This window comes from Equus quagga, chromosome 9 (genome assembly GCF_021613505.1).
Source record: "Equus quagga isolate Etosha38 chromosome 9, UCLA_HA_Equagga_1.0, whole genome shotgun sequence".
Lineage (NCBI taxonomy): Eukaryota > Metazoa > Chordata > Mammalia > Perissodactyla > Equidae > Equus > Equus quagga.
The window spans coordinates 52,752,364-52,780,011 of NC_060275.1; the positions used below are offsets into that span (position 1 = coordinate 52,752,364).

General features: G+C 36.2%; 1 protein-coding gene across 5 annotated transcripts in view; it reads left to right on the plus strand.

Moving 5' to 3' along the window:
• Positions 1 to 27,648, plus strand: part of YES1 (YES proto-oncogene 1, Src family tyrosine kinase) — a 79,335-nt gene that overhangs the window by 35,891 nt on the left and 15,796 nt on the right. For 3 of the 5 annotated variants that reach the window (XM_046671643.1, XM_046671649.1, XM_046671644.1), the window contains 7 exons: positions 12,468 to 12,740; positions 14,917 to 15,016; positions 17,670 to 17,768; positions 19,067 to 19,170; positions 19,262 to 19,411; positions 20,808 to 20,963; positions 21,131 to 21,310. In XM_046671643.1, the coding sequence (XP_046527599.1) occupies positions 12,468 to 12,740; positions 14,917 to 15,016; positions 17,670 to 17,768; positions 19,067 to 19,170; positions 19,262 to 19,411; positions 20,808 to 20,963; positions 21,131 to 21,310 (1,062 nt within the window). Of the gene's footprint in view, positions 1 to 905; positions 937 to 9,145; positions 9,171 to 12,467; positions 12,741 to 14,916; positions 15,017 to 17,669; positions 17,769 to 19,066; positions 19,171 to 19,261; positions 19,412 to 20,807; positions 20,964 to 21,130; positions 21,311 to 27,648 lie in introns of those variants that run through there. The other 2 variants (XM_046671648.1, XM_046671645.1) reach the window with 2 other exon arrangements.

Here is a 27,648-nt window from a genome sequence, read left to right on the forward strand (position 1 = left end):
TCGATGGCCAAACTGTAACTGGTCATCAGGTGAGGGCAATTAGATAGCAATTTATATTCTTTTGCTTTTTACTCTTTCTTGTTCATGCCAATGCAAACTCAGAAATAGGCAAACCAGGCAGTGGCCATGGGAGATTGAGGGAACCTGGAATAGACCACAAATGAGTCAAAATTACAAGTAAGTAGAAGTTATGACGTAGGGAACAGCTGTTCCAGTAGAGAGTGAAGTAGTTGGTTAAAGCATCAGGAGTATGGAAATAAAGATGCTGAATACACATGATGATGGGGGAGCAGTAAGCTCATAACAATAAAGCAGTAATTACCTAGTATCAACACCTGCATTCAAACTTAAACACCAGCCTTTGGGGATTAATCTGTATGATCAGATTGTTCTGTAGTTTCTGATTTTTATGATATTCTTGCCTCTTCTCTATTACCATTTTTAGCTTTAGAATAAAACCCTTTCTTGTGTCTTAAAGGGCCTAACTAACATTAAGCTGAGTCTAAATTTTAGCCTTACCAAAAGGGTACATAAGGAAATGATACTTTAAAAATTATTTTTCTTAGAAAAAAATTATTTTTCTTCTTTGAAATTAAAGAAAAATGCCACAGAGTACTTTAACCGATCACAGTAAAACACTTAAAATGTTAATGTATTTGAAAGTGATTATTATTAAGGAATAAATCCTTTATTATATAAACTGAAATATAAATTTATTTAGAAATTAATGCTCTCTGCACTTTAATGATATTAAAACCAAGGAATGAAATGTTTTTCTAGGGATTAATTTTTAAGATGCCATGATGGATTTACCATCCCCACTACCCCCCAGAAAATGAAAAACTGAAAATCTGGACAAAATATATGTAACAACTGGCTTCAGACATTGGACAACAGTGCAGGGCTGTGATCCCTGAAAGATGGGAAACAAACAAGGTGAGCTGTACAGTCACCTAATCATCCCAGCTTCTGCCTGGAGGCACAGTCTGAATTGCAGAGCAGGGACAGGGATATTGGGCAAAGGACAGGAGTCTCAACAAGTTGAGGAGACAGAGATCAGAATTCTTGGAGGCTGAGGCAACTGGAATTTCAGGGCAAAGTTCCAGCAGAAGGGCGCTGTGTAGAAAAATAATGCTAAAAGTCTGCATAGGAGTCTCTCTGATTTTTTTCTGCTGAATTCTGGAATGTACACACATAGAGTGAAACTAGCGAGACATTTGAGCTTTTATTAGCTAGAGGGAAAAGTCGTTGATCACTCAGGACTTTTATTAGTAACCCCCAAAGGGCCGTGGTGCTGCCCTAGATTAAGAAAGGAATATTATGAACAACTTTATGCTAATATAAACTTAACAACTTGGATGAATTTGGCAAATCTTGAAAGATATAAGTTACCAAAGTAACACAAGAAAAATTGAGAATATGAGTAGCTTTGTATGTTAAAGATATTAAATTTGTAATTGAAAACTCCAGGCCCAGAAAGCTTCACTGGTGAATTCTTTCAAACGTTAAGGAAGAAGTAATACGAATTTTAAACTCTTTAAAATAATAGAGGAAAGGAACATTTCCCAACTCATTTCATGAGGCCAGCATTACCCTGATACCAAAAGCAGACAGAGAAGTTAGAAGAAAACTAAAGAGCAATATGCCTCTTGACCATAGACATAAAAATATTGAACAAAATATTAGTTTTCAGGAATATATAAAAAGGATAGTACACCATGACCAAATGAGTTTTATTCCAAGATGCAGAGGTGCCAAAGTGGGGTTAACATTCACAAATCACTTAGTGTGTTTCACCATATCACTTGAATAAAGGGGAAAACCTGTGCAATCATCAAAGTAGATATGGAAAAGTATTTGACAAAATTTAACACTCATTTACAATAAAAACTCTCAGCTAACAAAGAATTAAAGTAGAACATTCCTCAGCCTGATGAAGATCAGCTACAAAAAGTCTTGTAGCTAATACATTTAATGGCAGTAGACTGAATGCTTTTCCCCTTAAGATCAGGAATGAGGTAGAGATGTTCTCTCAAATAGTCTGTTCAGCACTGTACTAGAGGTGCTAGCCAGTGCAGTAAGGCAAGGGGGAAAAAGGCATACACCTTGGAAAGAAAAGAGTAAAACTTTATTTGTACACATGATCTGAAATGTAGAAAATCCTACAGAACCTACCCAAAAAGCTACTAGAACTAAGGTGAATTTAGCGAAGTCACAAGATACAAGGTCAATATATAAGTACCAAGTGTGTCTGTGTGTATAGTAATATATATATATAATTATCAATATATATTATTTATATAAGTAATGAACAATTAGAAGTAGAAATAAAGCAGTACCATATAGTACTATCAAAAAAGAAAAAACATAAAGGGGCTGGCCCCATGGCATAGTGGTTAAGTTTGGCACACTCAACTTCGGTGGCCTGGGTTCACAGAGTTTGGATCCCAGGTGTGGACCTGTACCACTTGTCAGTCATGCTGTGGTGGTGAACCATGGAAAAAAATGCTGAGATAAATTAAAAATTAGATAAGACCTATACACTGAAAACTACAAAACATTACTGAGGGAAATTTTTTAAGTCCAAAATAAATGGAGCACTACATCCATGGATCAGGAGATCAATATTTTTAAGATGTTAATGCTCTGCAGTTTGATCCGTAGATTCATTATCATCCCATCAAAATCCCAGCAGGCGTTTTTGTAGAACCAATTTTGTAAATTTGGTTCTAAAATTTGTGAGGTTTGGCAAACTGAAATTTGCAAGCCAAATCTGGCCCAGTGCCTGTTTTTGGAAATGGTTTAATTGCAACACTGCCACACTTATGTATTTGTGTATTGTCTATGGCTGCTTTTGCACTAAAATGGCAGAGTCAAGTAGTTGTGACAGAGACCACTGGTCCTCAAGCTTAAAATGTTTACTCTCTGGCCCTTTACAGAAAAAAATTGTTGACCCCTGCTGTAGAGTATCCAGAGCAATTCTGAAAAAGATGAAAAAACTGGAGGACTTAGCCTATCTAATTTCAAGACTTACTGTAAAGCTGTAGTAATGAAGACGGTGTGATAATTGACGTAAACATAGACATAAATAATGGAACTAATAGAGAGGATAGAAATAGGCCCACACATATATTATTAATTGGTTTTTGACAAACGTACCAACATAATGGGAAATGGATAGTCTTTTCAACAAATGGTAGTTGAAGAACTGTATATCCAGTTTTAAAATATTGAACCTCAGGCTTGACTTCACAGCACGTGCAAAAATTCGCTTCATATGGCTCAGTAGGCCTGATGTAAGGAGCTAAAACTTATAGATGAAAACATTGGAGAAACTCCTCTGGTGAAGAATTCTCAAATAGGATACATAGAGCACAAACCATAAAATTTAAAGTTCTTAATTGAACTTCATCAAAATTAAACATCATGTCCAGGGTTACTATTATAAAAATGCAAAGGCGACCTGTAGACTAGGCAAAAATATTACAATACGTGTATCTGACAACTTGATTCCAGAATATATAAAGAATAGTACTATAGTAAATATTCTTGTTTCCAGAATATAATAGAAGTCAACCCAATTAAAAAATTGATTTGAACAGATACTTCTCCAAAGTAGATATGGGTAGCAAGTCACCATGTAAAAAGATGCTTAATATCAGGTGCTTAGTCATTAGGGAAATGTAAATCAAAACCACAACAATAGCACTACACACCTAAAAAAACCCCTGATAATAAGTGTTGATAAAGATGTGAAAAAACTGGAACACTCATTTTGGTGGTGAGAATGCAAAATGTTAAAGCCACTTTGGAAAAGTCTTAGTTTCTTAGGAAGTTATGCTTCCCATACAACCCAGCAGTTCCACTCCCAAGTATTTACTCAAGTGAATTGAAAACTTATGTTCCCCAACAAACCTATGTCACATGTGTTTGTGTTCATTGTGACTCTATTTGTGATTTTCAAAAACTGAAACAACCCAAATATCCCTTAGCTAGGGAATGAATAAGCAAAATACAGTATATGCATACAGTGGAATATTGCTCAGCAATAAAAAGGAATGAACTGATTCCTACAGAAACATGGGTGGATCTCAGATGCATTATCCTAGGTGAAAAAAACCAGAATCAAAAAGCTATATACTATATGGTATCTGAAAAAGTTGCAACTATAAGAACAGAAAACAGATCAGTAGTTGCCTGGGGCTGTGGAGAGAGGTTGACTACAAAAGTGCATGGAGGCATCTTAGGGGGTGATGGAATTGTTCTTTATCTTCCGTGAGGTGGTGGTTACACAACTATGCATTTGTCAAAACTCGCAGACCTGTATACTAATAAGGGTGAATTTTATATATTTATGCCTTAACTATTTTTTTGAGGAAGGTTAGCCCTGAGCTAACTACTGCCAATCCTCCTCTTTTTGCTGAGGAAGACTGGCCCTGAGCTAACATCCATGCTCATCTTCCTCTAGTTTATACATGGGATGCCTACTACAGCATGGCATTTGCCAAGCAGTGCCATATCCACACCCGGGATCTGAACTGGCGAACCCCAGGCCGCTGAGAAGCAGAACATTCGAACTTTGCCACTGGGCCAGCCCAACCTTAACTTTTTTAATGGGATTTTAAAAGAGTAAGAAGCTGACATTGAAGCATTGTAGATATGAGAGAATCATCATGGTATTTTAGTAACTATGCAGTCTTACCTAGATTGCCATTGAATCTAATCTAAATATAGAAATAACGTTGGACTTTAGAGGACAGGCTTAGGTTGAAGTGCTCTTGTTAGCTTTTGGCAAATTAAATGATAGTAAAAATGTTTGGCAGTTACCTTAGGTCCTGACCATTATTTTTCTATCAGTGAACTAGAAATCAATGGCTAATTTGCAGTTCTAGTGATTTTGATAATACTCATGTTTTAAATGTGTGTGACATTGACTCAGCCATATACATTTTATATTGTCAGCTACCTTTTGACGTCAATACATTTTAATTGTTAAAGCTATTTAGATAGAATAAAATGAAAAAGAGCTGTACAGAATATTTGGATCATATCCAAACCTAAGTAAACATATGGTAAGTTTCTGAGAGGGCAAAGAAAGACTTAGAGGTGTTGTCAAGAGGGGGCGGAGCAACTGGAATGCACATTCATTGATAATGGGGATGCAAAGTGGTATAGTCACTATGAAAACACTTTAGCAGCTTCTTATCTAAAGGCATACTTAACTCTATATAACCAAGCATTTCCTCCATTCCTAGATATTTATGACAAGGGGAGACACATCTACCCACCCAACAACTTGTACAGGAATGTTTATAGCTGCTTTATTTATAATAGCTCCAAATTGAATAACTCAAATACCCATCAACAAGTGAATAGATGAACAACCTATTATATATCTGTAGATGGAATTCTACTTAGCAATAAAAATTAATGAACTACCTATGTATGCAATAACATGGAAATTTCTCAGATACACAATACTTAGCAAAAAAAAAAGCCAGACACAAAAGAACTACATGTAGTATGATTCTGTTTATGTGAAACACTAGAAAAGATAAATCTTTAGTTAGAGAAAACAGATCACTGGTTGCCTAGTGCTGGGGTTGGGGATTGGTGGGAAAAGGGTACAACAGAACCCATTGGGGGTGATGGAAATGTTCTGTATTGTGACTGTAGTATTGATTGTGCAGTTATAGACATTTGCCAAAACTCATAGAATGTAGACTTTAAATGGGTGCATTTTATTTTATGTAAATTATACCTTCCAAGTTGATTTTTTTAAAAAGAATGTTTTAGGAAAGAATTTCTGACAATGTCTAAGAGAAGAAGATTCCATAATTTTAACTTTAAATAAGTTCATATTTCTCATAAAGTGTTAAAGTAGCAGTAATATTCAAGTTAAGAGTTAAAGCCTTGCTTTTCAACAGATATTCATGTACATTATGCTCAACCAAATATCAGTATGAAATAGTTTGCTTAAAATTTTGATTTTACCTTTATAGGCTATGAGTTTTACGATTTTAAGGATTTCTCAGATTTCCGTAAAGACTTTGGGGGAAATTTTGGATCTATTTTTGTTAAGCTATTGAATCCTGATATGCTGAAAATGGGTTTAATATATTAAACATTGTTGTGTGATTTGAGTAGTTTATTATTTAAAATCCTTTCAGCTGCAAATAACAGAGACCTGAACTAAAACTGGCTTATACAGTAGATATTTGTTGCTTTATATATAAGATTTCTGGAGCTAAAGTGTGTTTTAGAGTTGTTACAGGATTATATAATTAATACCAGAGCAACATCGTCAAAGACCCAGGTTCCTTTCATCTTTCTGCCCTACCTTTCTCAGTATGTTGGTGTCCCTTCAGATGAGTGCTTTATAGTCTGGCTTTAGGCAACAGAGATGGATAGCATGTAGAGAAGGAAAATGGAATATTTTTGTCTTATATTCCTTTTTTATAAGTGAGGAAACTTCCTAGAAGCCCATGCTCTTGGCTTACACACAGTTAATTGACAAAAGGAATAAGACCATATGAATGGCTTATTATCAGTCATTATTTACTACCTCAGGCTGGACAGATAAAGACTTGGCAAATGGGAGGAGGGTAAACAAAATTAGGGTTCTTTTTTTTTTTTTTTTGAGGAAGATTAGCCCTGAGCTAACTGCTGCCAATTTTCCTTTTTTTGCTGAGGAAGACTGGCCCTGAGCTAACATCCGTGCCCATCTTCCTCCACGTTATATGTGGGATGCCTACCACAGCATGGCTTGCCAAGCAGTGCCATTTCCAGTTCTTTTATCAAAGCAAGGGAGAATGGCTTTTGAGTAACTGAGTGTCTGCTGTATTAGATTACACTAAGACTGAAGGAGAGAATCAGTGAACCAGTCAAAGAAATGATAGAAAATGTCTTGATAAAAAGTGTATGTTCCCAATTTATGAAAATGTTGTATTCCAAAAATTCTCCATATTTTCATGGCCTAGTCATTAATTTATTATTCCCTTTTCTGCAATCTAGCTTTTATTTTTGTGATGCTGAGAAATGCTCTTGCTAAAGTCATCATTGAGCTCCTGATTACTAATCAGCTAGCCTTTTAAAATCAGTTTAAATGTCACTTGACTTCATTTTGGTCTTGAGCATTGTTAGCCATTTTCTTCCTGAAAGTCCGTCTCGTTATTCCCACTATACTATTCTACTTCTTATTAAAAATGTATTAAATTATAAAATACTTCAAATAAGCAAAAAGAATTATATCTAGTGCCCATATTTAACATATTAACATTTTTCTGTTTGTGTCATATTTCTTTTAAGAAAAAAAAAAGTCACAGATATAGTTGAAACTCTTCCCCAGCCCATTCCACCATCCTGAAGTCGATGATTGTCTTTTCCAACCATGTTTTTATTTATAGAACAAATATTTATTTTTATATTTTAAATTATATATAAAAATAAGTATTTAGTTATGGAAGTGCTCTCAACTCTAGTTGCTGCTTCCTAATTTCTTTACCTGTCTATCCCTTATGTGTAGCTGTCCTGCAACATTGTATTAATTCTTCACAGCCCTCCAAATCTGTACCTTGCGTGAGTATTATCTCTAAAAGGTGTGGTTAAACTGTGAAAATATTTTTGTGTAATCTTTCTCTGGTTTCTGCCTTTTCTGAGCGGACTTATTATTAATCCCTGTTAGACTTCTCAACATGATGCCCCACAGGCACCTAGAACTAACATCTGAAACTGAACACATGGGTCCAGAAAAACCTGTTTCTCTTCTCTGCCCCACTTATGGCATTACTTTCCACTCAGTTCAAACTAGAAACTTTGGAGTCATCCAGCCCTTAACTCGAATATAGTAACTACTTTTAAAATGTTCAGTAAATACTGGGGAGTGAATAAATGACTCCTTTTTCTTCATATCTCCTCTACCCACATCCAACTGATCGTCTAAACTTGATTACTCTACTTAGTATATACCTCTCATTTTTTCCCTCATCTTTGGCCCCACAGTGTTCCTGGTTTTGTCCTTTCTCACATGGGGTCATTGCAGTAGTTTTATAACTTGACTAATTGCCGCTATTATTTCTTTCTTTCCTGTCTGTAATTCATACATATCCTATAATTATTCTAAAACACATATCTTCTGCTATTTAACTTTTAAAAAATCTTAACTCCCCAGTACCCCCTGGATAAAGTCTAAAAGTTATTACATACCAAATAATCCTGTTTCTGTATAAATTCTCCTTTACCTCTGGCCATCTATCCTACCATTCTCAAAAACACCCCCTTATACTCCTGCCACAGAGAAGTTTTCTTGCCCCAAATACACCATGCTTTTTCAAGCATCTGAGCCATTCTGCACACTTTTCGTTCTTCTTGGAATATCCAATTTCCTCTTCCCTAAATCTCCAACTCTTCAAGACCTAGCTTAGATGCCACCAATTTTGCAAAATTTTCTTTCCCAAGCGCTCAAGGCAGAGCTCATAACTTCTGTTGTGTTCCCATGGTGCTTTGTACATACCTCCACTCTGGCATTTTTTTCACTGTAGCATTTTTCATATTTTACAATGCTGTGTTTCCTACACTTACTTGTGGCCTTTTTTAAAGAAAGGGGACCATTTCTTGCCATCCCCAGCTCCCTTTATTGTGTCTAAAAAATATGTGTTGTTAATAAATATATATCTGTAAGTTAGTAGCTTGGAACTTGAAAGAGGCTTTCCCATATAGTAAATGTTTTAGATGATGTTATGTTTCTCAGACAACCCATAACAATCTGTTTAACTAATATTGCATCTGAAGTTTACTTAAAAACTTAAATCTCATCCTACATTTATAATGATGTCTCTGAAGGAGATGGGCAGCAATGATGGCTCCTGTGTGTTGATACTGGGGCGCTAGGGGAGCTGGACTGAAATGTTGCTCTCTCCTGGAGCCATGGGAAAGGGTCAGTGGGTGGATGTGATTTGTTGGACAAAGACTCTGGATTAAGAAAAAGAAGCTGGAAGACAGTAGTAATGGAAAACTGGTAGGGTGAGGGGGAAAAAGGTGTGGCTTTTGAAGGAAGAAGAATTAAATTAGAAGTGATGTCTTGCAGGGAGAAAAGATCTAAGCAAGGATCTTGGGTGAAGAAAAAGGTCAAAATGAGGAATTAAGGAAGCTGAGGATGGAAATGGGGGTGGGTGAGTAGTTATAGTAACCTCTGTTATGAATTCACATATTTCTACTGGCCTGTTATCAAATTTAAAATAAATTAGCAAAGTTACTGGCGTCTATAATTTTTGTCTCTATCATATAACTGCTGTTCTTTCAAGGTCTAATTTATATAATTGTTAATAATGTTTTCTTAATATTTAGACTTTGAGGGGCTGGTGTGGTGGTGTAGTGGTTAAGTTCGCACACTCCAACTTGGTGGCCTGTGGTTCACGGGTTCAGATCCTGGGTGCGGACCTACACACTGCGCATCAAGCCATGGTGTGGCAGTGTCCCACATACAAAATAGAGGAAGATTGGCAACAGATGTTAGCTCAGGGCCAGTCTTCCTCACAAAAATACTATATGTATATTTAGACTTTGGTATAGGTGATTTAAAAAATTCTTTGTATGGATTTTTAAATAGTTTTGCAATTTAATATTTCTGGTAGATATATATTGATTGTTGGTTAAAATTCACCCTTCAACTTGAGTATTGAGTCAACATTTGCCAATCTGATAAGCAAAAAGGTACCTTTTAAAATTTGCATTTATTAGAAGACTGGGAAGGTTGGTCATATCTTCATATGCTAATTGGCCTTTCATGTTTCATTTGTGAATTGCCTCTTGTTAGGCTTTCCTATTTTTCTGAGGGGCTTTTTTTTTCCTTGTGTAAGTGTTGTCTATATTAAGAATGTGAACCAGGGGCCGGCCCGGTGGCGCAGCGGTTAAGTTCACACGTTCCGCTTCTCGGAGGCCCGGGGTTCGCTGGTTCGGATCCCGGGTGCGGACATGGCACTGCTTGGCAGCCATGCTGTGGTAGGCGTCCCACGTATAAACTAGAGGAAGATGGGCATGGATGTTAGCTCAGAGCCAGGCTTCCTCAGCAAAAAGAGGAGGACTGGCAGTAGTTAGCTGAGGGCTAATCTTCCTCCAAAAAAAAAAAACAAAGAATGTGAACCAGTTTTTATATGTGTACATTTATGTGTGTGTTGAGAAAGTGAGTAAAAGCATGGGCAAGTACAAGGATATTTTCCCTATTTTGCATATCTTTAGCTTCATTTATGACTTTTTGTCTCCACCTCTGCCCCCTATATGGAAGTTAAATAATCATATATCTATTAGTCTTTTCCTTTAAGTTTTCTACTTTTACATTCTTTTTTTTTTTGAGGAAGCTCAGCCCTGAGCTAACATCTGCTGCCAGTCCTCCTCTTTTTGCTGAGGAAGACTGGCCCTGAGCTAACATCCGTGCCTATCTTCCTCTACTTTATATGTGGGCCGCCTACCACAGCATGGCTTTTGTCAAGCGGTGCTATGTCCGCACCCAGGATCCAACTGGCGAACCCCAGGCCACCGAAGCAGAACGTGCGCACTTAACTGCTGTGCCACCGGGCCGGCCCCTACATTATTCTTTAAAAATGACTTACCTTTATGTACTTCTAACACTTTTAGAAGCAATTGCCTTTACTTAGCTTATAATTCTCTCATGGTGTTTTCAGTAGATATTTAAATTTCCAATCCCAGTCATGTTTTGAGGTTTGTATTTAATTGTCATTTTGTTAGAATATACCCATTTAAGACAGTGATGTGAAAACCTCCCAACTCTGAGATTTCTGACTCTGTTTCTATTTTAATATTTATAGCTACATTTAAAGTTTATATAAAGCTGAGGTTGTAAATGTTCAGTCTTTCAAATTTATGAGGCACTCATCACTCACTTACTTCCTTTTAAATGCCATATAAAAAGGAAAAAACTGTAAAATGAGAATGACCTTTTAAAAGTAAGTGAATTAATGAAACCTCCATTAGTGCTTCTACAGAAAGTAAATAAAATAATGCAGATTTTGTAATATTGGTAAACCTACTCTATGTAAGTCGTGTTGGCAGGCTGTAAAGTGTGTAAGAGATGAGTACCTCTTGCTCTTAAGAAATGTATTACCAGTACTTTGGGGGTAGGGTGGGAATTAGGCCAGTAAGCAGAAAAACAAGATAGAAAATGGAAGAAGGTGAGAGTCTCACACAGAAATCTCCCCAAAAGTGCATTGGAGGTTTTAAGGTAAAAGGTATTTTACCAACTATGGGGAAAGCCTGAATGGAAAAGTAACATCTGGGATGACCATCAGTGAATGGATAAACTTTACCTGGTAGGGCTGTGAGGAAAGTATTATGAACAGAGACCCTTTTAGGAGGAAAAATCTCCACAAAAATGAGAAGGCAGAGGGCATATGTATTGGGAGAACAGGCATTTATTTTTCTTGTGTGCATAAGTATGAGGAAATAGTAGGAGATAAAGTTGGAAAGATAAATTGGGGTCAAATTTGGCAAGCATTGAAGGGTGTGTGTTGATGAGGAAGGGAAAAGATAAAGAGCCACACTGTCCTATATGATAGCCACTAGCACATGCAGTTATTGTGCACTTGGACTGTGCCTGGTCCAAATTGAGATGTACGGGAAGTTTAACGTACACATCACATTTCTAAGGCTTAGTACAAAAAAAATAAATAAAACAACTCATTAAAAATTTTTATATTGATGATGTGTTGAAATAATTACATTTTAGATGTATTGAGTTAAATAAAAAATATATATATATTTTTAAAGATTTTATTTTTCCTTTTTCTCCCCAAAGCCCCCCAGTACATAGCTGTGTATTTTTCGTTGTGGGTCCTTCTAGTTGTGGCATGTGGGATGCTGCCTCAGCATGGCTTGATGAGCGGTACCATGTCCCCGCAGAGGTTCCGAACCAGTGAAACCCTGGGCCGCCGAAGCAGAGGATGTGAACTTTACGTGGCCATGGGGCCGGCCCCAAAATATATTATTAAAATTAATTTTACCTGTTTATTTTTATTTTTTCATGTGGCTACTAGAAAATTTAACATTATCTATGTGGCTCAGGTTATATTTCTATTACACAGTACTGGTGTAGATAGAAAGAATATAACCAGTATTTACTAGTACCTACAATGTGCCAGATATTGTCTAGAACTTGTAATAAACTTAAATTGATCCTCATAGAAAACCTTATGAAGTAGGTGATATTATCATTCTCCATTTTCAAGTAACTGAGGTGCAGAGAAGTTAAGTAACATACGTGAAATCACTCCACTAGTAAGAAAGAAGCCAGGAAGAGACTTCATTTTTAACTGTCTAGGTTTTTTTGGTGTTGTTAATGTTACTTTTTTGGTGGAGAAAAATACCTTATTTAAAGTCAACTTTTCAATTGAATCTTTTTGAAGTATCCTTTTTGTTAACTGCTTCTCAAAATATTTGCCTTATCACCTTTGTAGATTTGATAATGGGCTGCATTAAAAGTAAAGAGAACAAAAGTCCAGCCATTAAATACCGACCGGAAAACACTCCAGAACCTGTCAGTACAAGTGTCAGCCATTATGGAGCAGAACACACTGCAGTGGCACCATCATCTTCAGCAAAGGGAACATCTGTTAATTTTAGCAATCTTTCCGTGACGCCATTTGGAGGATCCTCAGGGGTGACACCTTTTGGGGGAGCGTCTTCCTCATTCTCAGTGGTGCCAAGTTCATATCCTGCTGGTTTAACAGGTGAGATTTGAATGGACAATTCTGTTGTCGATGTGAGAATGTGACCTTGTGCATTACATACATAACGTTTGCTTGCTGTAAGAAAAACAACTTACTAGGGGACTTTTAAAATAAGTTTATGTGAAAATTAAAGTCTCGAACATGAAAATTAAAGTCTTATTGTATGCATGCATATTGTTCTGAGAAATCTGGTGTTAACATGGTGATTATGTACTGAGTTACACCATTAATTATTTCATTAATTCAGTTTTCAAATAATTATTGAATACATACTGTGTGGCAGGCACTGGGGATATAAAGACTAAAAACATATACTCCTCCCTTCCTCCAGAATGTTACAACTTCTTGGGATTGTAAAGTAGTATCCACTATTAAAGTATTACAGTAGTTGCTTAATAAATGTTGATTAAATGACAATGTCATGATGATGATGCAGTTTTTCTCTTAGATCCATAGCAAAAGAAAAATCCTGAGGCTCAGAGTTTAAATGACTTTTTCTTTCAGAGTCGCAGCTAATAAAGCAAGAGAGCCCAGATTTAATGTCCTGTTCCAGAACTCCATTTATTACATTATGATATGCCTTCAGAGAGCAACAAGAAGTGACAGCTGACAACCTGTCAGGGAGCCAGAAGTGCTCTCAAAAAGTAGTCAGAAACTTTAAAAAAGAGGATTCTTTTGTGAATGGTCCCATATCAGGATGCTTTTCCCTTGGGTAACAAAACACAGCTGGCTTAAAGAGGTAGGGTGAGCTCCAGGATTCCTTGCTACTGCAGTTCCTTGATGTCATCAAGGGCTCATGTTTCTTTGATCTCTCTCCTGCAGCTCTTGGAGTGTCCAGTTTATCCTTAGGCTTAGCAAAACAGCTGCCAGCATCAAATTGAGCAACGTGTATCTGTGCTAACAACCAGTGGAGGAAAAGAGGAATCTCTTCTACTAGCATGGACTGTAAATTTGTCCTCCAGTCTGCTTCCCTCCAGACCAATGATAGTGGCCAGAGAAATCATACGCTAATTCTATTCAACTGTTCTTTTGGGCAGTTATGGACATCAAAGAGTCAATTACATGGGGCCGGCCTGGTGGCGCAGTGGTTAAATGTGCACATTCCACTTCGGTGGCCCAGGGTTCACCAGTTTGGATCCCGGATGCGGACATGGCACTGCTTGGCAAGCCATGCTGTGGTAGGGGTCCCACATATAAAGTAGAGGAAGAAGGGCACAGATGTTAGCTCAGGGCCAGTCTTCCTCAGCAAAAAGAGGAGGATTGGCAGCAGATGTTAGCTCAGGGCTAATCTTCCTTAAAAAAAAAAAAAATCAATTACAATCTTAATTCCAACCCCCTAACTCTAAATACTTCAGCAATAGATGACCATGATGGAATTTCTCAGTCATCAGCAAAGGTTTAAATTATTTTCAGGATTATATCTTTGGGAAAGATGGTAATCCAAAATGATTAAAGTAAATGTTGATACTTAAAGACACACTTTAGTTAGCTAAAGCAGAAGTAGAGATGAAAAGCAGGTAGGTAGTATATGACTGGAACTCAGGGAAGAAGCCAGATAAATGAGATAATCTGTTCTGTTTTTTCTTTTGTTTGCAGATAATAATTTGTTTAAGTGTGCTAATCTCTTAAGCATTTGCACACAATGCTATATATGACATAGTTATCTTTCGAATTTATAATTCATATCAGCCATAAAATTTAATTTCTAAGAAAAATGTGCCGTTTTAATCTTTGTGTTAAATATAATATATAAATATAATAATCTACTAAAACACTAGTTATTACTCTTAATAATTAATTTTAAGGATGGAAATGTTCACCCATTGTTTATAAGAAATTGAAACGATCAGTGCCAGTAGTTTATAGTACTCATTTATGCTTTTTCTGCCAAAGAATTGATGTGAACTTTGACCGTCTTTTCGAGCCAGAGATATTGCTACTATGAATCAAAATTAATCTATAGAATTTTAGATTTGGTAGAGTACAGTAGTTTCATGGAAGGTCTTGAGAGCATCCTCTTAACTTGAAAACTCCAGCTGCCCAAATCTCCAACTTTTAAAAGTAGATTCTGGAGACTAGGGAAAACACTATGCTTAAGCTTGTTTGCTGGCAATATTTTTTATTTCTCTTTTGTTAATTTACCCATGTAATTTACCTTGGTCTTTTTTTCCTCCAGGTGGCGTTACTATATTTGTGGCCTTATATGATTATGAAGCTAGAACTACAGAAGACCTTTCATTTAAGAAGGGTGAAAGATTTCAAATAATCAACAATACGTAAGTGTTGTGAATATTTTGTGAGGGAGAAATACCAACAGAAACCTAGTCTTTACACTGAAACCACTGAGCTAGTTGAGGATTCAGAGATGAGGGGAGCGGGCATGGGTCTCTGCCCACTGGGTTGGACAAGGCATTTGGTTTCCTTAGACACTTGGCATAATACTACTGCTGTAGCCAGAAGTTATTACTTCTACAAATTGTGCCGCTGTGGCTCTGCCATAAACAGTAGAGATGTAAGAATGAAGATTGAGGGAGTATTTTCAAGAAAGTATATTACTTACGAAAAAATCTTTATAAAGAGAATCAGATGATTTAAACATCTTATCTCTTTCTCTTAAAGGAAAAAGACTAGGTAAAGAACCTCTGCAGTTCCAAGCTGACCAAATTAAGTTGTTTTTTTCCGTATATGACTCTTAGACTTTTTGTCATTTAGCGGCCCACCATAGAAATAGAAAATTCAATGCTTGTTATGGAAAATAGCTCCCATAATTCCATTAGCAGGCATAGCAACCACTTTATAACTTCTCACAATATGTATTTATAGTCTGTTTGCTTCCAGTCATATTTTCTTCCTTCCTGTTCCCATTTGCTACTGGTTATTATTCCATAACGTAAAATATGATCGTGTCTGCTTTAAAATCCTTCAATAGCCGTCAACATAAAAGAAAACAGCAGTAGTAGTAGTTGTCATTCATTGAGCTTCTTCCCCTTCTCTCTCCACTGCCTAGCCATAGTGAATTACTTGCAATTTTCTGACTACACTGGGATTTCTCACCCTCTCCATGCCTTCACACATATGATTTCTTTTTTCTGGAGTGTGGCAAGTTTTTTCCTTTATCTGGCCAACCCTACTCATCCTTCAAAATGTATATTACTAAGTCCTTTCTCAAGAAATACTTTCCTGACATTCTTCCTCTTCCACCCGGCCCGGTTCCTACCTCCTGCTGGATTAGGTATCTCTGTTACATGCTCACATAGCACTCTGTGCAAACCTCAACCATAGCTGCCAACGCAATTTTGAATTGTAATTTATCACTTATTCTTTTAGACCAGTGGCTCTCAATCTAGGGCACAGTCACCCAGGGGACCTTTGTCTGGAGACATTTGTGGTTGTTACAGTCAGGCTGCTACTGTCTTCTAGTGGCTAGAGGCCAGGGATATTGCTGAACATCCTACAAAGCACAGGAAGCCCCCTATAACAAAGAATTATCCAGCCCAAAGTGTCAGTAGTGCTGAGGTTGAGAAATCCTGCCCTAGTCTGAGTTCCTTGAGGGTAAGGACTGTCTTTTTACCTCTGTTTCCAGCACACCCTATTGTAAAGTCTGTCACTTAAAAGATATTCAGTAAATGTTTGAATGACTCAATGAATGGCTAGCAGGATCAAATGCAAAGTTTTCAATTTGTGGATATGAAAGTACTTAATATATACTAGGAAACTACAAGTATATGAGTTTGTAAATATTTGAATTACCAGAGGATTTTCCATTTCATTTTCTAGACAGCAAATTCACCTCAAGCATTTATAAAATTTCACTTGAGACAAAATATTTTCCATATTTATTTCTGATAAAGCAAAACATGCATTTAATCTTTAGTGGAATCTATATATATCTTCCTCATTAGAGATTGATAATATTCTCTCCTTTCGCATTAATTCTGGAAAAGTCAAGGCTTATGTATTCCAAACTACATATAGTTCTCGTATTTTGAATTGATTTTAATCTTACTTCGATATTTATGGATAACATTTTTATAAATATACTTTATTCCAGGAATTAAATTTTTTATTGTTATTGCCTGTTGCTAATATTTTGGCTACAGGAGTTCTAGGGCATTCTGATTTTTTTTCCTAAAATGACTAAAAAGGAATGTTATAATTTTATGCACTGTTAAAAAGAAAAGTGTTTGGCAATAAAACAAAGAATGAACTACTAACACATGCTATGACATAAATGAACCTTGCAAAAATTATGCTAAGTGAAAGAAGCCAGTCAAAAAGACCACGTATCGTATGATTCCATTTTTATGAAATGCCCACAATAGGCATATCCATAGAAGCAAAGTAGCTTAGTGGTTTACAGTGATAGGGTGGGAGAGGAGGGGGAGTGGGGAGTGACTATTAATGGGTACCGGCTTTCTTTTCGGGATGCTGAAAATCTTATACAGTTGATTGCGGTAATGGTTGCACAACTCTGTGAATATATTAAAACCCACTAAATTGTACATCTTAAATGGGGGAATTTTATGGTATGCAAATTATATCTCAGTAAAGCTTTTAAAAAAGAAAACATTCAGTTGAAACTGAGTAAATTAAAAGATTTACCTCTGAATTGTTTTATTCAGTATAGTTTATTGTCTTAGGTTGAAAAAGTTATGTAAAAAAGAGATCTTAGAACTAAAATTAAAGTGATTGGTTTTTTTGGTTTGGAGCAGCAATAGGCAATTGTGCTTTTGTGTTAGCTTTATTCCCTTAATTCATGTAACCTGTTTTTTAATATTATTCTTTAAATTTAATTCTTGATCAGATGAATGCAGAAATTAAAAATGGCAGTAATACTTCTTGTCTACCTTAGCTAGAAGACAGCACTGCAGTAGATGGCGTCTTGAGCAATGGCCTACCTTGTGATAATTGCTGTTTTCTGTGTTACAGGGAAGGAGACTGGTGGGAAGCAAGATCAATTGCTACAGGAAAGAATGGCTATATCCCTAGCAATTATGTAGCCCCTGCAGACTCCATTCAAGCAGAAGAGTATGGCACTACTTCATATTTTATTAATTATTTTGATTTTAAAAATGTTTTAATGTACATTCTATTTAGCCACAACTTTACACACACACAATTACATACCAGTCTTAATACAGCTAATGTATCATATTAATAGGAGATGTTACTTAAAAATTAATAATTAATGCCATAGTATTCACTTAGAGTAGGATTATAAATGAATCTGTGTTAATACTGCATTATATCTAGTCTCTATCCTTTATTTTTTCACTTAAAAAAATTATATTAACTCTTATAATCTGAAGACTCTCACTTCAAAAATTTACCCTCAGTCAGTAGTAGTATATCAGGGTTAATTTTTTGACTTACGTGCTTGCTCTGAGTTTATGTAGGAGAGTATCCTTGTCTTTTAGGAAGACACCCTGAAGTATTTAGGGGTAATGATTCAGCATGTTTGCAACTTACTCTTAATCAGTTCAGAAAAACTCACAGAGAGAGGGAAAGAGAGCAAATATGACAGCAAAATGTTAGCAGTTGGGAAACCTGGGTGGAGGGTCTGTGGGACTTCTTACAATTCTTGCAACTTTTAAAAAGTTAAAATTCACCTTCAGTGACATACTATTTTTAGGTCAATCCAAGTCTATCTGGGATCTGTAAGTGCTACTTCGTTTTCCTATCACAACACTTAACACAGTGCCTTGCACATAGTAGGTGCTCTGTTAATGTTTGTTTGCTTTTGTGAATGATGAATTCGTCTCCATAACGCTCTGTTCTGCTTTGGCACCTCATTACTTTCTGTTTTGTTCTTTTGTCTTTTTTCTCCACTATTCTGTGAACTCCTTCACAGTAGAACTGTAATTTTTATTCACAAAACTCTATTAAATCAAGCCGACACTAATTTAGAGTTCCTGATAATTTGCATATGGTTTACTTGCTTGTTACTGAATACAGATGATTTCATTTGCTGGAGAACCACTTTTGTTCCTCCTACTATAGTCTTAATATTCCTATCTGTCACTGACTGAAAGGCTCTGTCTGTCATTGTTGCCTTTCCTTCTCCATTTACTGTTCCTGTGAATGCTGGGTGGAGTTTAAGAAACATGTGGAGTAGTCACTCCATGGAAATACTATGACAGTATATTCTGACAGTAATATTTGTATTTAATAAAGATCTTTCATTGTGTTTTACTATATTTTTAAGCTATATTCTATAGCTATTCTTTGTCATCCTCCCTATCCCACTCCATTCTTATTAATACTTATGTGTAATTTTTCTGACCCTTACACCTTTCTAACTCAGAACACTGTTCATTTTTTTCCAGATGGTATTTTGGCAAAATGGGGAGAAAAGATGCTGAAAGATTACTGCTGAATCCTGGGAATCAACGAGGTATTTTCTTAGTAAGAGAGAGTGAAACTACTAAAGGTATGAATATTGTTATGTTAATATAAGTATAAAAATTTCCTCGGGCAGTATTTTGAGAAAGATACAGTAAAAGTATTCATTTTCCCCCCAGGTGCTTACTCCCTCTCTATTCGTGATTGGGATGAGGTAAGGGGAGACAATGTGAAACATTACAAAATTAGGAAACTTGACAACGGTGGATACTATATCACAACTAGAGCACAATTTGATACTCTGCAGAAACTGGTAAAACACTACACAGGTATGTGAATGTTTCACATATTTCCTCATGTTCTATTTTATGAGGAAAGAATCCATGTCTTTATGTCTCTTAAGGATTAGCATGCTACTAATACATTAGCACAGTATGTGCTCAGTAGATGTCTGTTGAATTCTAGTTTTAAAAAGAGGAACAGGTAATACTTATTACCTGAATTGGGTTCTTGGATAATGTGCTAAAATAAGACTATCATCATTTGAGTCTATATCTTACTGGCATAGTGTTTACATCAGAGTTCCATTTTATAACAGCCAAATACCAAGATAGATTGTGAAAATAAATTTTAAAAAGCATAAAAGCAAATATTTTATTTAGGGATACTTATTAGATAGATATAACTAAACGCTTAAAATAAAAAGCTGTATCAGATGTCCTTTTGGATTACCTTCCTCTGCATGGGCTGGACCACATAAGACTTCTTAAAGTATAAATCAATGAAATTTGTTGTGAAGATGCGTTTTTCTTTTCCTGGAAAATTAACCTATAGCAGCTATAGGTATTCTTGTCTTTCAACGACCTTTGAAAGGTATTCAGTACTAGAGTCTTCTGTGTCAAAATTTTTCATTGCCAATTTGATACATGAGTGCATCTGAAAATCTTTAAATGATTAATACCAGGAGAGGGCAAGTTTCCTTGGCAATTTCTTCTTCAAAGACAGCTAGCTGAGTTTCCTCAAGGCAACCACCAATCTTGACATTGATCAAACATCTTACCAAGCAGTGGCGTCAGTTGTAACTGCCCTTGTTAGAATGTTGGTTTGTGTGGTTACTTACTGAGGATGGGAGGGAACTTGTCTTACTTACAATGGGAAAAATTGGATAAGCAGAATTCACAAGTCAAGCCATTATGAATTTGGGTTTCCTTGTTTTTGTGTCCCCCTTATTTAAAATCCATCCCCTAAATGTAGAAATTTTTCCTTGATTTTTAGTGTACCTCTTACATTAGTGCTTATTAGAATTAACAATGATAGCATTCTGTTTGGGAAGAATTAAAGCACAGTGATCAAAAGCAAAACTGTGGAGGCAGCCAGACCTAGGGTTTGAATCCCATCTCCATCACTTACTGAGTGACCTTGAGAAAGTTGCTTAAGTTTTCCAAGCCTCATTTATATGAAATATTTATAAAGTACTGAACTAGCACAATAGCTGGGACATAAGTATTGAATAAATAACAACTTTTAAAATATATTTAACAAAATGTTTCACTTCTAATATGTTTTGCTTCTTATATACAACCCTCTTTTTGTGTTTGTGCTCAGAGATAGAACGTTGTTTTGTTTTTTTCTACAATTTAAACTTTTAAAAACATTGATAACACTATTTGTACCTTAGTTTTTGTAAATAATTAATTTTACAGTATAATTTATTCATTTATCTAGAACATGCTGATGGTTTATGCCATAAGTTAACAACTGTGTGTCCAACTGTGAAACCCCAGACTCAAGGTCTAGCAAAAGATGCTTGGGAAATCCCTCGAGAATCTTTGCGACTAGAGGTTAAACTGGGACAAGGATGTTTTGGTGAAGTATGGATGGGTAAGAAGCCTGAAGTTTTGTTATTTGTCCTTGTTCAGCCATAGATTAAAATGCCACAATTTATGATAAAATATGTTTAAATATTTAAAGTAATTGCTATTCATTGAAGTTTGATCTAAATTCCCTTAAAATATAGATTAAAATAGTTAAATGTGTTGTTTCTCTAGGAACATGGAATGGAACCACAAAAGTAGCAATCAAAACACTAAAACCAGGTACAATGATGCCAGAAGCTTTTCTTCAAGAGGCTCAGATAATGAAAAAATTGAGACATGATAAACTTGTTCCACTATATGCTGTTGTTTCTGAAGAGCCAATTTACATTGTCACTGAATTTATGTCAAAAGGTATGTGTATATTAATATCTCTTAGGGTATTCATGTTGATAAATTTAAACAAGTCTTCTGTTTTAACAATATCTGTTTTTATGCATATAGATTTTTATTATATAGTGTTTTCTAATTTAAGATTTTTATGTAGTCATTTGAAAAGAGAAAATCTGACACTGTGTTTAATGGAATATGATTAGCTGCAGTTATTCCAAAGGATATTACAAAGTTTAAAAGAAATATTAGGCAGGCTGAATTTACTTTGAAAGTAGGTGTGACTAAAGGAAATAGAATAACTAGGAACATGAAAAAGAAAAAAAGTATTTATACAAATTGAAGTAAAATGATACAATCAGAAAGCTACATCTTTAGTACTAAAGCAAAGAAATCAGGTAAAGTTAAGGAAATTAATGTTACCTCATTTTAATATAAACATAATCTCCATAGTCAGGACTTCTAGAAACTTCTTTTTCTACTACTGTCAACTGAAGTTTTTCCATTCTCCCAAATCCCAGACCCCAAGTGGAATCTTCAGTAGCACAGTTGGTTAAGGCCAGGATAAAGAGAAGGGAAGGTTGTTGCTCTTCACTCTTTCCCTTTGCTAATGATGCTTTAGAAGAGGAACCAGTAAGTTGCCAAATATGCTGACAGGCCTGCTGTTTACCCATCTTGAATTTTATCTACTTTTTTTTTTTTTTTTTTTTTTTACTTCTCACTAATCGTTAATCCATGGTTAAAGCCGCTGATGATGTCATCCCTCTTCAGTAGTCCATCTTGGCCAAACAATATAGTTCCATCTAGTGGTGACAGGGCCAACTACAAGCTATACATTTGCTATAAGAAATTCCCTCCCCCGCCACCAAAGGAACTGAGAAAACAAAAGCTAAGAAGTTATATAGCCTATTAGTTGATAGCCAAAACATACCTAAAGCCCCAAAGCAGGTGGCACTTTTTGGAAGGAATCTCTGCTACAAACAGCTGCCAGATATCCCATTTCAGAGTACACTGGATGAACTAGAAGGGGGAGGGAGAAGACGGACAATGGGAAGGAAGTTTAAGTCAAGATACTGATAGCATAAGAATATAATGGAGGTAAAGTTAATTGTCCATTTAGCTTTGTATGTTGATTTCAAGAATTAATTGAGGGAACGTGGTAGAAGTCGATGATGTCAGATTGCTGGATTAGGATTATTTCTAGATGGGAGATTTAGAATAAAAAATCACAGAAGTCCTGTCTAGTTTTAAAACTCTTAATCCCCCATCTTGCTATTCGGCTACTCAGCAGTTGGCCTTCTATAATCTGTCCAAACTCCTTGCTTCATGTGCTTCCATAAACACACTTTTCTGGCTAGATGGGTCTTCTTGTTGCCCCTTATTTCTATGATCTTGTTCATGTTATTTCCTTCACCTAGAATTTGGTTTCCCTATGTCTTAACCAGTCCATCAACTATACCTCCTTCATTTTATACTTAAGTGAAGTGTTAGAAGCCTTCCATTAATATCCCAGTCATCATTATCTTCTCTGAAATGTGTATAATCAGACATCTCTAGAAATTATTAACAACCAAAATGTATTGAATGCTTCTAATAGACAAAGCACTCTGCTAGTTATTCTATCTATCTATCTATCTGTCTATCTATCTATCTATCAAGAAATAAACCCACCCAAATAACTTAGATTGAATTTAGGGAGAAAAGACCTAACCTTCTGAAGAGTTAATTTTCAGTATAAAATTAAACAACAGCTCACTATAAACAAAGAAACAAACAGCTATAGGCCAAAGCGTAATGAATTTTTAGGTGTTTGATACATTCAGGAAGTATAATAGAAATTGAGGAAGAGATCACACAGACTGGAATAAATTGAGAAAAATTAGTAGAAAAGGCAAATCTTGAACTGCCTTTTAAGATTAGGAAGGATATGGATGGGTGAAGAGAAGTCTATGGGTATTTCTGCAGAGGAAATGGGGAACAAAGTCATGGGTAGTAGAAAGTATGGAAGGTAAATAGGCTATATTTACCTGGCTACTCTCTGCCAGGGTCATAATGAGCTTCAGAGAGTCCATGAACTTCCTCTGAAGTTATGTGTAAATTTTTGCATACTTATCCATGTTTTTCCAGGACGAGAGTGAATGGTTTTTATCAGATTCTCAATCCTGAACCAGGCAAGGTTAAGGACTGCTGATATGGTCCAAAATGTTCTGTGATAGATGGATATAAGAAACATTGGTGGGAGAGGGGGGTGAAATTTGTTGTGATTGGTTAAAGATCAGAGAAAAGGAATTGTCAAAATGACACAAATTCCAATCCTGGATTTCTATGCTCTGAAGCTTTTGCACCGTTTTACCAATTATCTGTTGTTTCCCTGAATGATGTTCTACTTAGTGTAATGATCATGGCACCTTATCTAGCTTCTCAATCCTGAAACAAAGAACTATCTTCTGCTCCTTTCTGTATATGCTGCGTTGTCATGTAGAGTATTTATATGACATCAGTCTGTCTTGCAGGCTAAGAAAAAGAAGTGTCCCTTCCTCTGTTTAAGGACAGTTCCTTTACTGCATTCTTGATCCTTCCTTGCATTTAAAAAGAAAACCCTCCCTTGGTCCCATCATCTGCTTTTCACCTACTGCTCTACCTTTTTCCTTACCTTCACAGCCAAGATTTTTTAAGAACAGGTAATACTCCCTGTCTCCACTTCCTTAACCAGCCATTTGCTCTTTTCTTAAAGCTATTGAAATGTATTTAATGTCAACAGTTTTCATAGAGTATTTTTAAAATTATGTAATATTTTAAACATATGAAGAGTACCACAACACCCGTCTCTGCCATCTGAATTTAACTTATGTTTACATTTTGCCATATTTACTGCAGATCTTTCTGCTAAGGAAACAAAACGTTAAAGATCTAATTGAATTCTTGTTTTTACCCCTCCTTGAGCCCATTCTCCTTTCAGCCCTCCTTTCATGCTCTTTTGGGCCCACTTCCCTTCAGAGGTAACCTCAGTTTTGAAGTTGGTGCTTAACTTTCCCATCTGTGTTTTTCATGTTGGTATACTTTTGCTAATATATTTACCTATTAAGAGTATTTGTATGTTTTTAATATACATAAATCTAACTAGCTTTATTTTCATTCAGCATTACGTTCTTGAGATTTATTCATAAGGGAATAAGGGAAGATCTAATTCATATGCTTGTAACTGTTGAATGAGATACTATGTGAATGTACCATCGTTTATTCATTCCTTTCCCAGTGACCTTTTAGTTTGTCACTGTTACAGACCGTGCCACAGAGAATATTTTCGTGCCTGCCTTCTTTTGCTCATGTGCAAGTCTCTAGGGCTTTGGATGGCAGCAGCATTAGCATTACCTGGAAACTCCTTAGAAAGGCAAACCTTGGGGTTGGGGCTCAGCAGTCTTCACTTCCCTACCCCCTTATGTAATAATAGTCCATTGAGTACTGTTGATCCCATTTACCAAATCCCTCTGGAAATTTTTGCCTTCTCACCATTCCCACTGTCGTTGCTAGATTTTAATGTAATAGTTTCTCTTTCCTAGACTGTTGCAGGAAATTTAAACTTATTCCTTTGGTATAGTTTTGGCCCAGTTTTATTCTTCATACTACTATTGGAATAATTGCTTTTTCAACATAAATCTGATCATATTGCTTCTCATCATAAAACTTCATATGAAGTCCGTTCATGCATTGTCTTCTATGCTCTCTTTCCTTCTTCAGCCTCAACACTCATCAGTTCCCATCTTTGAGCCCTGTGTTCTTGCAGAGGAAGGACTGTTTTCAGTTCCCTGAACTTACTGTGCTGTTTCATGCATTCCTGCCTTTGTACTTGTTACTCCATCTTCCTGGAATTCCCTGTCTGCCTCCATTTCTTCCTTTAAGATGCATCTCCTCTGTGAAGACTTTTCTGACTTCTCCATAGAGTCAACCATATCCATTGTGCCTCCACTGTAGTTTTTACAATAACTTTTATAACATGTATTGTACAATATTTATTTGTTTGCAAGTATTACTTCTGTAATTTCTAGATCTGTATACTATACTTTTATACTAGATCAAGATCTTTTCATGGCCAGGGGCCATGACTTATATATCTTTGTATCTTCTATACGTTTTACAATGTTCACATGTAGTAGATGCTCAGCAAATATAGGAATGAATGGGCAGATAAATGGACACACACAGTAACATGTTCCCCCTGGAATAGACTGATCAAAAGAAGTATAGATGTTCTCTGACTTTGAATCTCTATGAATGAGACTAAGTCGCAGCTCTCCCTTGCTTCACAATCCTGTCAACATGGAAAGGGCTTTGTTTGTTTTGATTTTACTTTTATTTTGAATTTTTTTTCTTTTTCTTTTTTTTTTTTTTTACTGTTTTAAACCTTTTTATTTGACGTTGGATATGTCTTTACAATTTGCCTAACCAGAAGGCCCAAGGCTTGTTTTTCTTCATATAAACAAGAAGTCAGTCACCAAAGATGAAGTCTGGCAACACAAAGAAACCCTCAGGCTTGGAGACTACAGCTTGTCGTGCATGGGACTGAAGGTCACAGTGCCCCAGCCCGCTCTGGCGAGCAGTCTGTGGAGGAAAGCTTTCCTCACACAGGGACAGGGTCTGGTGCGGGGAGCTGGCTGTGAGGTGAGGGGACCCCAAGCTACAGCTGCCCTTCCTGAGCAGCCTGTGCTGCTCATGGCCCTTCTCTGACATGCTATGACTTCTTTTTTTCTTTTTTTAGTGAGACTGAGGAACTCAAGTTTTATTTATTTATTTATTTTTAAGCTTTTTATTAAGATTATGATAGTTTACAACCTTGTGAAATTTCAGTTGTACATTATTGTTAGTCATGTTGTAGGTGCACCCCTTCATCCTTTGTGCCCTCCCCCCACATCCCCTTTCCCCTGGTAACCACCAATCAATTCTCTTTGTCTCTATGTTTAACTTCCACCTATGAGTGCAGTCATAACAGAGTTCATCTTTCTCTATCTGGTTTATTTCACTTAGCATAATACTCTCAAGATCCATCCATGTTGTTGTGAATGGGACGATTTTATCCTTTTTTATGGCTGAGTAGTATTCCATCGCATATATATACCATATCTTCTTAAACCAGTCATCAGTTGATGGGCACTTAGGTTGCTTCCACATCTTGGCTATTGTAAATAATGCTGCGATGAACATAGGGGTGCATGGATCTTTGGGAATTGCTGATTTCAGGTTCTTAGGATAGATACCCAGTAGTGGGATGGCTGGGTCAATAAGGTATTTGTATTCTTAACTTTTTGAGGAATCTCTGTACTGTTTTCCATAGTGGCTGCACCAGTTTGCATTCCCACCAACAGTGTATGAGAGGGTTCCCTTTTCTCCACAGCCTCTCCAACATTTGTCACTCTTGGTTTTGGATATTTTTGCCATTCTAACAGGTGTAAGGTGATATCTTAGAGTAGTTTTGATTTGCATTTCCCTGATGATTAGTGATGATGAGCATCTTTTCATGTGTCTATTGGCCATCCGTATATCTTCTTTGGAGAAATGTCTATTCATGTCCCGTGCCCATTTTTTGATCAGGTGGTTTGATTTTTTGTTGTTGAGCTGTGTGAGTTCTTTATATATTATGGAGATTAACCCTTTGTCGGATAAATAACTTGTGAATATTTTTTCCCAACTAGTGGGTTGTTTTTTTGTTTCAATCCTGTTTTCCCTTGCCTTGAAGAAACTCTTTAGTCTGATGAAGTCCCATTTGTTTATTCTTTCTGTTGTTTCCCTCAACTGAGGAGTTATAGAGTCCAAAAAGATCCTTTTGATAGTGATGTCAAAGAGTGTGCTGCCTATATTCTCTTCTAGAAGACTTATTGTTTCAAGTCTAATCTTTAGGTCTTTGATCCATTTTGAGTTTATTTTTGTGAATGGTGAAAAAGAATGGTCCATTTTCATTCTTTTACATGTGGCTTTCCAGTTTTCCCAGCACCATTTGTTGAAGAGACTTTCTTTTCTCCATTGTAGGCACTCAGCTCCTTTGTTGAAGATTAGTTGTCCATAGATGTGTGGTTTTATTTCTGGGATTTCAATTCTGTTCCATTGATCTGTGCACCTGTTTTTGTGCCAGTACCATGCTGTTTTGATTATTGTAGCTTTGTAGTATGCTTTGAAGTCAGGGATTGTGATCCTTCCAGCTTTGTTCTTCTTTCTCAGGATTGCTTTAGCAATTCGGGGTCTTTTGTTGCCCCACATGAGTTTTAGGATTCTTTGTTCTGTTTCTGTAAAGAATGTCATGGGGATAGCATTGAATCCGTAGATTGCTTTAGGTAGTATGGACATTTTAACCATGTTTATTCTTCCAATCC